Here is a 12509-nt window from a genome sequence, read left to right on the forward strand (position 1 = left end):
AGTTTATTAATAGATTTCCCATATGTGTAAGAAATGCACTCGCACAAAACAATTTTTGTTAAAAGTATGGCTTTGGATTATTTCATTCTCACCCCTTCAGTTGATTTTTAACTATTTTATCTACGTGTTTGTAATAGTGTTTAATTTAATGTGCATTCAATTTTATTCATGTTATGATTGAATGAAAAAGCACTGTTGCAGTTATTGACTAATTACATATTATTAATACTAATTATTAAATGCATCTGTTGAGTAACCAATTGCAGTATCTTTTGCAAAATCTTTAATGTTTAAGTTGTCAATAATATTTCTGAACTATATACTATAAGACGTTGAAAGAATTTGCAATAGATTTGGGATCCTCTACTTTATAATCATTGGTTTTTGATGAAAAAAATATTTCCTTTCTTAGGATATCTACAAGTTTAAATTTAATAATATTCCGAATAGGTTTATCTGAATTTTGTACTTTTCTATTCAAATGTATTCTATTTCCCTTTTTCATAATTTTTGATAAATTGCACTGTACTTCTTGCAGTATTTAAGAACATGAGGATCATTACATTTAATAATATTCCGAATAGGTTTATCTGAATTTTGTACTTATCTTTTCAAATGTATTCTATTTCCCTCTTTCATAATTTTTGATAAATTACACAGTACTTCTTGCAGTATTTAAGAACATGAGGATCATTACATTGCAACTCCGTCATGACCAGCGCTATGTGCACCGACGTGAAAGATCGGGGCGCTTTAGCATATCGTGTTGGGGGTGGATGTCTTACGATGGACCTGGCGTTATATAACGCATCGATGGCCGGTTTAATGCGGGAACTTACGAGCACATTCTGGAAAATATATTCCTTCCTTCCGCCCGAGAACTTTTTCCCGAAGGAACATTGCTGTTCCAGTAGGATAACCATCCCGTGCACTATGCTGCAAGCATTCAAAGATGGTTTCCAAGGAGACCCGAGGTCGAAATCATTAATTGGCCTCCGAAGTCACCTGATTTGAATGTCATCGAAAATTTATGGGCGGAATTGAAAAAGAGAAGGATAGTCACCTATGCCCACTAACGCCCTCGAAATCGAGACGAATTGTGGGATCAAGTTGTTGACACCTGGAAAGATCTCGCCGAGGATCAGAACTTATTCCACAATCTCGTAACATCTATGCCGGATCGACTTAGAGCTGTAATAGAAGCTGATGGCATGTGGACAAGATTTTAAGTTAACGGGTCTCTTTTTGTTTCTTATGATTATTGTTTGAGGAAGAATACTTTTAACTTCCAAGTAAGATTTATTTTTTTACGAGGTTCAGCCCACTTGTAAGACCCAGAAATTGGGCATAAATTATTCCATATTTTTCGACAAATTAGACAGTCGAGGAACTCTGAACAAATTAATTCCACCTCAAGTAAAAAAAAAAAAGTTTTACCTGGGATCGAACACGAGACGTTTCGGTTATACAGTGGAACCAACACGCTACTATATGAGCTACCGAGGCAAGACAGTGACAGCACCAGTCCAGAATGTAGATCTCATAGCAGGCATTTGCCATTCGGTACAGAGAAGCAATGATATTTTGTGACTCGAGCTATGGTGTGAAATCGTGGCCTTAAATAGCTGTCTTCTTCGTGATCCTTATTGTGGTCCTTGTAACAATTCTTGTATTATTTTTCATGGTATTTATCGTTACGTCGATATCGAGTGAACCGCGCTGTAGAACTTTAACGTCCGACGACCAAGAATCGTCTCATTCTTTTTAAGGGTAACTGTACATGTAGATTGCAGGACTTGGTTTGATGTCAGGGCATTGTAGGGGTGAATTAGAGGTTAGGCAATCATATCTGTAAATAGACGAGCTACATCTCTTGGAAAGTTCTGAAACTCTTTTAATGGTTTTCCTACACTCTTTTCTCTGATATCCTTGTGAAGAGTTAGTTTTCAGTACTGGTTTTTAATATCTGATAAATATACGACTTTGCTGTACGGAATGATATTGGTCTTTTGCATGCGTATTTGTATGATGTTTGAACATTATTATTATTATTATTATTATTATTATTATTATTATTATTATTATTATTTTATCATTAGCGATCGAGCTCAGTGCTGTCGTAGTTAGCATACCTGCATTGTATTCGGGACGTCCGTGGTTCGATCCCAAGCGCCGGCTATGCCGAGTTGCGTTCTTCGTGGTTTTCTAAGTATCATAATCATCAACATCGTGGGTTGAGCCGGTAGGCCCATTCCGTCCCCATTAGAATTGTTCTCTCCAACGAAACCTAGGACGTCCAACATTTCTTCTTCCTCTTGGAGAATACTGGAAAGCTTTCTTGGAAATTCGGTGGTCCTCCATTCTTTCTAGATGTTCCATCCTCCTATTACGTTGATTTGTTAACATTTGTGTTATTCCATCTATCCCTAATTCTTTTCTGATCTCTTCATTCCTCTTGTGTTGTAATAAAGAATATCCCGCCACTGATCTTAGGAATTTCATTTCTGAGGCTTCTAGTCGTCTTTTGTCTCTTTCTGTTAAGGTCATGTCTCTGCTCCGTAAATTAGTACTGGAAGGCTACTGTTTTGTAGAGTTTTAACTGTGTTTCTTTCGTTGTTCTTTTTCCTAAGCTCCGTCTAATTATTCATATGCGTTGAAATCTATGCGTCTTTTCTTCCATATCTCTTTTTTCCATATAAGAAATGTTGCATCCTAAATATTTAAAATTACTAACTTGTTCAATAATTTTCCAGTCAATAACTATTTTCTAAGTATCTCCAGGATAATATATATTACAAGAAGAGGATCACGACTTGCTTCTTGCTTCCTATCCCATTCTATAGCTCTTAATCATGCTTCGACATATTCATCAGTCTTTGCGACGGACTACCGTCTGTTCAGAAAATATTACATTAAAATGGCTAACGACATTGTCCTCTGCTGGAAGACAAGAGAGATATGTGTGGGATTAAGTCATAAAATATGCGGAAAACCTCCAGGAAAAATTATGGCATAGATAGGCCTACAATTCGATTCCCGAAACCAATTGTAAGATGAATTTTCTTATAGTTTTATACAGCCTTGACAAAATTGTGTAAACTTACTATACTTTTGAAATAGGCGAGAACACCTTCTTCCAAATCCATTCCAGTTTTTTAAATTGTAATAATCTAATAATAAATGTTCAGAACTCGCCCATATTAAGTATATACAATATAACTATCTAGACCCTAGTATGATTAAATGAGTGAAACAACAACGAAGCATTAGGTATATGAGACATCTCTCTTCGTCATATTTTTTCCTCGTGAATGTTACATAACTGCGTCAGTTGACAAATTCAAGGCTGATGGTTTGCAATGTCAGCAATATTGTTTATCTATTATGTTGCTGTAAAGTAAATGTATCTATACGCACGCCATAAACAGGGATGAATTCCAGTGTATATTATAGTGCTTCGGCTGCATTTTACCTTATTTTATATGAGAATGAGTCCCGGAGCCGATGTGAGAGTTACGATACAAAAAAACTCACTTTCGCCTGGGCTTGGTTACGCTGCTGTGCTGTCGTATATTTATTTGTGTTATTGTGCTATTATATGCAGCCTGAAGACTTTGGTGGCAATATTATTTTTCCCTTACGACATAAGTACTTGCAGTTTGTTTTTTATTTGGAGCTTTGGAAATAAACAATAAAAACTTTTTAAAACTGCAATGTTATGTTGATAACAATTATTTGGGTTATTTATTATACGCGAAGCTTTCTGTGTTCATAATTTGTATACGAAATGTATAATATGTCAGATATTTAGAATAGTTTTGAGTTTTTCACCTTATGTAGAAACTTACTACTTTCAACATTTCAGAACTATTTGTAGTTATCATCAATAGGATAGTACTTAATTTCAAGACCTAAAGGATATCCAATTCATAATCAGTTGGGTAATGTTGGGCTATATTATCCTGAAATCTGCAAATAGTTCTGGAAAATGAAAATATTAAGTTCCAACATATAAGTCTACCGGAAAACTCAAAACTTTTTCTTATCACAATATTCATAAAGGCTTAAAATCGGATATACTCTAAATGTCCTGTATGTTTGAGATTTTAAAGTCAAGTTTCACTAAGCACGCTCATGTACGAATGTTAAATTCATAGAATCCATTTTTTAAATATATATATATATATATATATATATATATATATATATATATATATTCGAACTCCTTGCATTATGAGTAGTGCTGTCATATGCTAACAAGGGAACTGTTAGTGAGCTCATATCGAAACCTGCCTTGAAATTTCGCCGACAAAAGGGGGCGTCTTATAAGAATGCTACACACCAAAAATCAGCTGCGAGTTTCGACTGCAAGGTCCTCAGATCGAAGCTGCAATGTTGTCTGATAAAGCAGCTATGCAGCAATTGGGCACCCCTCATCAGCAGTAGTGGGAAGAAGTGGGGAGTGCTGTGATACAGGGGCGCACAAACCGAGAGATAAAACTCCATGATTTTCCCTAGTGTTTAATAGGGATTGCTAACTCGATATCGGAAACCTGCAGTTTGAACTCGTAGCTAATTTTTTGTCTTTCTGTCAGTGAAATTTCAAAGTAGGTTTCGATATGAGCTCACTGACTATTCCCTTGTGAGTAGAAATTGATACGAATTTAATATACTAGTTACTCCCATTTGGAAAAGGGATTAAAGAGATTCCGAACAACAACTGACTGTATTATAATATTAGCAGCCAGAGAAAGAGAAGTTTATTGACTGCTTTTGCCGTCTGCGTTCGAAACGTGATTGGTATGAGTGTGTACGAGAAACATAATAAGGGAAATTCTGGTAAAATGTGACACATTCCTTTTATTGAAATATGAATATGTTATTATAAAATAGCATAAATTGTGCTTGGTACATAGGACTGTATAGGCCTATGTATAATAAATTCTTATCCTATTTTCACATTGCGAAATCTTTACCTGAAGTAGCACACAAAGTCAGCATGGGTCGAGATAACATATTTATTCTCTACCTATAGATTTTTTTTGCTTGATGTGTGTATGTATATGTAGGATATGTGTGTGTTTGTGTGTATATAGGCCTACCATATTCCATTACTAAATAAATAGGTAAGCTTTCAGTATTGGAGCTCCTTTCATTTTTAATTTAAACTATCATGAAGTTCCCCTAAAACCCCACTTGTGTTTGATTTCAATTAAAATTATGTGTATTCAGTTGTATTTATGGGCAAAATTTTACTCTTGTTGTAAATGAAAACCCTGTTAATATAGCTATAATTTTTGCCGTTGGTAGAGGAAAGAGAATATGTGCAAAATGTATTCTTGAGACTGTATTACATCGTGTACTTTCCTAAGGTAAACGCATGTTATCAATAAATGCATTCGGAAGAGGTTTGATAAAGGAGATACAAATATGTAGTTCATTTTAGTATTTTGTTAACGGTTAATATCCTAAGATATTCAAATTAATATTTGAGGGCTCGAATCCATTTTCGGCTTCGGCGATGTAGGACTAAAATAACGATTTTTATTTATGAATAAATTATTACTCGTATTTCTCATACTTAATTGTTTTTTCTTGAAAAATAATCTTACACAATTCATTAACAGTTTCATTTTAGCAATCCAGTTTTTTTGCATGTAATTATTTTATGTTCTCTATTATATTAAACGTTGAATAAGTCACTAATAGTTAATAACATGCTTAATATAACAACTATGATCGACATTTTGTCCAGTGTGAGGTGTATTCGTTATGTATTAAACAAGATTTCAAAAAAATCTTAAATCTTACCGAACATATGTATGCATTACTTCTAGCACATTTCTTAATCTTTCTTTCTTATAGGTATATTAAAATATAAACATACCGAGATTAAATAATTACATTTTCCCTGCGGTAAGCGCTTTTCTACAGGAAGTATTTCTTATTGTTACAGTTCTATGCAGCAACCGTGTGAGCCAAATGACCAAGACCTACAATGACATTGAGGCAGTTACAAGGCTTCTCGAAGAGGTGAGTACAAAGAATTCACAAAGCCTTTTAAGTGCATGCATTATATTAAGGAAATTGGAAGGAAGTTTAGTTGAATTAACTTCACCGTGTAGGCCTATTCAAATAGTAGTATGTATCATATGCCTGAGAGGGAGGGCCTTCAGTTATTGCCTCATGATAAAATTACTCCTCTCTGTGGAAACAGTTTTTATATCTCCATTTTTTGCTACTTTCAAGCACCTGCTTTGTGTTGTGACATTCTGGAATATTATCGTAAAACCCGTCAGTTTGTTTCTGTATATAAATTATGTTTTTTCATTGACGCTATCTAATCACTGCAGATGATTGCAGATCGAAAAAGAAAAGTAATAATGTAATAACTTCAGACCTCCAGCGAGTGTCGTCAGAGTAAACTTTTCATGTCAAAACGTTACCATTTTTCTTTTGTGGCCTCGTAGGTTTAATATAGACATTTCGAGTCAAGATGTCGCATGTGTAATGCAGAACAAATGGAAATTTTATCTTTTTAATTACGTTCGCTGTACACGATGTGATTTACGTTTGTATTATAGCCTAAATGATAGTTCAAGTAAACAGATAAGAAACGGGAGTTCCATCGGTAATACAATAAAGAACTGAACCGCAGCGAAGTGCATAAAAACTATTAGTATCATCTTCATAACACAAATTTTTATATTTTAGATGTCTTAAAACAGTCATGCCAGTCTGCTTACGGCTTCCTTTTAAATATTATTGGCTACTAAAAATGCGATGGCCAAATTGTTTTTAAAATATTGAAAATCACCTTGCAAGGTTTCGTAAGCATATATATATATATATATATATATATATATATATTTTTTTTTTTTTTAAGTTTCTTTCAGGAGCTTACAAATGTTCATGTATTCTTGCGACACCCGGCATATAGGCTATCAAGACAGTAGTCAAATTCTTGCTGAACTGATAGTAGTGACATATCTTCTTAGGCTCTTTCAACAGCAGTTCTGATGTGATTGTCTATGTTATCTGGATTAACAGGAAGAAGAGGAATGAAAATCTAATCTTTTCCCATAGAAAAAGTCACAGTGTGTTAGTTCGGGGCTTCTTGGTGGCCAAAGTGTGGGTTATTAGTTTTCAATGGCTGCATGACCAATCCAGCTTTGTGGAAGAGTTCTTTCGAGATGATCTCTTAACTTTCCAGTGCCAATGGGGTGGTGCCTCATCCTGTTGCAAAATGAAGTTTTCACTTGTCTTTATGCAGTTATGCAATTAATGACCATGTCGAGATAAAAAGCTCCTGTAACAGTTTTCTCTTGGAAAGAGAAGGTGCTATTCATCTTTTTGCAGGACATAGCTCCAAACACGTTAACCTTTGGGAAATCCCGCACGTACTCGACTGTTGCTCCAGAATTTTCTGTCGCCCATATTCGAATATTCTATTTATTTACCTTTCCACTGATATATGTTGACTCGTCGGTAAAAATTAACCACTCACTAAAACCATTTTGCTCACAACGTTAAAGCATTTCAACCCAGAAGTCACTACCTACCTTTGATTTTGTCATCGTCAGAGCTTGCAATAACTGAAGTTTGTGTGGAGTCATATTCACACGCTTCCGTAAAATTTTCCAAACGGTCGGTTGTAGAATTTGTAGCTCCAGTCTTCCCTTCTTGTCGATTTCTTTGGACTGCGTTGGAAAGCAGTACAAATACGATAATATGATCAACTTTTTCATATACGACACATGCGATCTTCCAGGATCTTATCCTTACACAGACAGCCCGTTGTTTCTAATTTCTTGTGGTAGTCGGTGGTAATTTTCTGAAACTTGTTTTGAAATGCCGCTGCACAGTTCCTTTTGGTTGATTCAAGCTCGCAGAATGCCTTATCAACGGAACTGTGACCGACATAATCGTTAATCGATGTAGTATATTAATATTCATTGTCGCCGAATAAGAATCTACATATAGAATTTTATCTTCAGTGATCATGATTTTATAACATGTTGAAGTTTTATTTTTTTAATCACGATTTACTTACGTAATTCATGCAGACAATACGGCTGTACCGATCCTAGGTGCGATGTCACGGATTTGTGTGTAAACATGTAAAAGAGCGTTACTTAAAGCTTTCGAGTATATTTACTTTAAATCTGCCAGGTTGTGTAGATTATGTTTATACAGCTACTTAAGTAAATTTTCTAGAAGGACAGCATTGTCTAAAATTGCTAAATATATACGCACATACATTTTTAAGAAGAAATATTTGCCATACTAGGAAGTAAATACACAACTCACTTAGGGTTTTAGAGTCTAATATATATTTACTCTTGTTTATAAACAAGACATACCAGAGAAAATTGTTTTTGACATTGATATGTCCTCGAGACTACAGAGTAATACGTGTATGTTGTCAATTCAAAAGATATTATTAGTTGAGTAAATAGATAACGTAATGTCTTATCATATCTACGATGAGTTGTAATAATTTCTTTCATTTGTTATAATAATTTCTTTCATTTGGATAATTTCTTGGATTGATAGGAGATATTCAGATAATTTTTTTAATTCTAACGAAGTTTCTTCTTTCTTGCATTTTCCATCATAGGAAGTACAGAAGAAGTACTGTATTGTTATACTACAAAGGATCGATTTAAATATTTTGACGGAAATGTATGTTTTCATCATCATACTGAAATGATATTTATTACAACATCCGTATTTCCGTCAATCTTCTCTTAAAATATAAAATAGATTTTAGTCTTAATTTACATAACAGGTATAGAAATTAAATATAATGTTACCAAAAACAATATGGCGATGAAAAAGGAAATTACAGCATTTCGAAAATTGACTCTATCTTACGAAAAATGGAGTGGGGAGTTCCTACTCATTGGATCAGTCAAGCAGATTTAGTTGTGTATAACGACCCACATTGTGGAGTGAAACAGTATTGACTATACGTTTGAACAATTTTTTAGTTAATTTCAGTAATTGTTAACATTGCAAGATGCCTCAAATCGGAAATTTCCTCAGGCATTGAGTGTAGAAAGATTTAAATGATATGTACTGTATAATACTTGAGACTAAATTAATGTGAAGTTAAACAATTAAGTGTCCCTTCAGACGAAGCCACTTTTAGAAGTGCTGCCGCTTGTGAATAAGGGATATAAATTAGGGTCTTCACACGCAGCCACAACCACAGAATAATGGCGCTGCAGATACAGAATGCACTTACAACTATAGACATAGAAATAAAATAATACAATCAAAATAAAATATATAGCACAAGACAATGGATATAACCCTAACATAATAGACACACTAATAAAAAAGACAAAACAAAAACAGAACAAACCAACACAAACACCACGTGAGAATAAATACATAACATTAACATATCACAATACCAATACTCACAAAATTGCAACTTCATTCAGAAAACTAAAATACAAGATAGCATACAAAACAAATAACACAACACAGAAATATCTAAATAGTCACATTAAACATTCAAATAAATATAATTCAACTGGAGTTTACAAACTAAAATGCAATAGTTGCCCACATTTTTACATAGGACAGACAGGAAGATCCTTTCACACAAGATATAATGAACATATTAAAGCTATAACCAAACCCTACATCACATCAAATTATGCAAACCACATTATCAACAATAATCATGACTACAATAATATAGAAACAGATATGGAAATTTTACACATCACACCAGAAAGTTCACAGTTAAACATCTTAGAACAATACGAAATATATAAACATACAATAACATACCCACACATTATTCGATGTCATGATACGTCATAACACACAAACAACCAGCCCCCACCATAAGAGCAACATACCCCTACCCCTACAATCGACAAATGCACATCGCAGAATTCAAGATCACCAGTAGTTCAAGAGGCACTGATGAAGATGTAACATCACGTCGAAACGGGCCGTCTGTTGAAGGTATACACACTTTTTAAAAATTTTAACACTTTTTAACGTGTGACTAAGTAATTTTATGTTTTTAATAAAAAAGGAGATACAGTAATATTAACAAAATTTGAGGACCGAATGAGCAGCGCTTGTGTTCGGTCACAGTTCAGATATATTATTAATAGGCTTATAAGAGAATATACAAAGTAAAATAAAATAGAAACTAAAATTAAAATTACAGCTACAGTGAAATTATATTATATAATAAGCATATATTAATATAAAAGGAATATAGAAAATGAAATAAAATAAAATAGGAAATAAAAATTAAAATAACAGTGGCAATGAATTTATATAATATAATATTAACATAGAGAAGAATAATATCGTACATGATGGTCTGGGTGATTGGCTTTGCCACTGGAGGCAGTCACCAAAAGTGGCGCTTCTTGTCGTGATACCAGGAATTAAATTGTAGGTCACTATTTTAGTGGTGTGTCTGTGGCACTGCTAACGATTGGCTGTTTGGCCACCAATTCCTTACACTGTCACAACAGTATACAGTCTATTGTGCCACGGTGTTTTTTTTTTTTTTTTTTCATTGGTAATTCCAGCTAGAATCTCTTGAAATGATTTCTTAAACATTTGAAAATACGAAGGAAAAAAAAAAACATGTTATTCCTGATATATATCATCAAATGAAGTGTGAAATAGTAGTAGTGTGTAGATTTCCCTGTTAATTCGTATCCTGCCCATTTATGAAATTCTTAAATTTTTAGGTCAGATTTAAACAAAATAACATCAATTTAACCATAATTGAGCATAAATACTGCCCAAAAGTTTCAAAACAGACGTGAAATTAAACCACATATAGACAGTTATAAAAATAATGCATTAGTTTCAAATTATTATTTGATTTCTAGCAATACAAACAACTTCAATAACAGTGGAAAACAAAAATCCGCGCGCAGTTTCTTCCATAAACATAAAATGGTACCAACATGTTAACAATGTTATCAACACACAATCGTTTTAACACTTTTTTCTCTCTTCAAGAGTTCCTTAAACCGAAAAAATACTCTTCCTAAAAATGCTTTTGTGTGTTGAAAAGTGCATGACTCCATAAAAATGTACAATATTATTTAGTGGTCATATTAATTTGACCAGGGACTGTAATAAACTGACAGGGGAAACTGGAGTACTCCATCAAAACATGCTCAAAAGACAGTCTTTTTCTGACACATTTCACTTGGACCCACCAGGATTTCAACTCAGGTGTCCGGCGAGCAGAGGTGGTGTTCTAGCTCTCTTCTTTTGGCTAACGACGCACTTCTCTCATTTATTCTGTTGCTCCTCATAAACATGCACAGTAATCTTTTGAAACTACATTTTGTTCTCTTCTTCCACGTATGCCATGTAGGTTGCATTCCCAAATGTAATCTGCATTTGCCAGTTCCTGTTAAAGGGCAATCACTTTTGTATTTTCTGCTTCGTTGTAATTTTAATACATACGTAGGATATCAATTAACCATCATGAAATTTCGTAAAAGAGAGCATTGTATTAATGTCAAGACTTCGGTCCAGAAGAAATTGATCTTATCACACTGTTCATAATATTTTGCAGAAAGATATCAGAATTATCTAAACTTATTATCTGAAGTCAAGGACTAATAATTTTCTAGGGATTAGTTTTACATTTTCACCATGATAAAGTATAAGATACCGAAATGGTGTTTGATAATTATATTTATGCTCGACCATGCCGAAATGTAGTAATTATACACAGTCCTTTAATGCATGTCATTAAAGTACATCTATTCATTAAAGTACAGGTTTTCGATTATTCTCGGATATGCAATCGAAGGACAACTAGGGAAACGTCACGGAGGCTGGAAATCCAATACTGTCGCAGAAGGTTATGTTCTGTTACTATAATAATTAGCGTTAATTGTAAATAATATTCAAATAAATTCAATTTGTCATCTCGTTTTTCAATGTCGAATTCAATTTCAAGGTTATATCAAGACTAATGTTTATCTTACTCTCTAGATTATATCAAGGTCGTCGACATTCGTTTCCCGGAAAAAAATCAATACTTTTCGCGTCTGCGCACATCTCACAATTTATAAGGTAGGCTATTGCACTCACTCACATAACAATAACATGAATACTTATGAATAATTTCAACTTAGAAATATGGTCGAGCATAAAAAGTCGTAAAAAGCCTATAATGGTAATTAAGACGGTCGTATGAAAATTATGAAACTCGCTTGCGCTCGTTTCATAAACATCCTCGCGTCTTAATTACTACCATTATAGGCTCGTTGCATAATGTACTATTTTATTATTTTTAAATGCGGACTTCGAAGCAATATTTTAATACATAATTTCTTATTATTTTTACATTAAATCTCTCTTATATAGAAGTAGAATATTCATCCTTTCCAGTGTCCTACTTGGTTCAGGTGTTCTTGCCAAATTCGAGAATTAACTTCGGCGTTTTTACGACAGGATGTATTGTATTTTAATCTTTGAAATTCCTGATCATGTTA

The 12509-nt window shown here is 33.7% G+C and overlaps 1 protein-coding gene across 9 annotated transcripts in view; it reads left to right on the forward strand.

Moving 5' to 3' along the window:
* milt (trafficking kinesin-binding protein milt) overlaps positions 1-12509 on the forward strand; it is a 344681-nt gene that overhangs the window by 296932 nt on the left and 35240 nt on the right. For all 9 annotated transcript variants that reach the window (XM_069833015.1, XM_069833017.1, XM_069833019.1 and 6 more), the window contains one exon: positions 5957-6033. In XM_069833015.1, coding sequence (XP_069689116.1) covers positions 5957-6033 — 77 coding nt within the window. The remainder of the gene's footprint in view (positions 1-5956; positions 6034-12509) is intronic.

Source organism: Periplaneta americana, chromosome 8 (genome assembly GCF_040183065.1).
Source record: "Periplaneta americana isolate PAMFEO1 chromosome 8, P.americana_PAMFEO1_priV1, whole genome shotgun sequence".
Taxonomy (NCBI): domain Eukaryota; kingdom Metazoa; phylum Arthropoda; class Insecta; order Blattodea; family Blattidae; genus Periplaneta; species Periplaneta americana.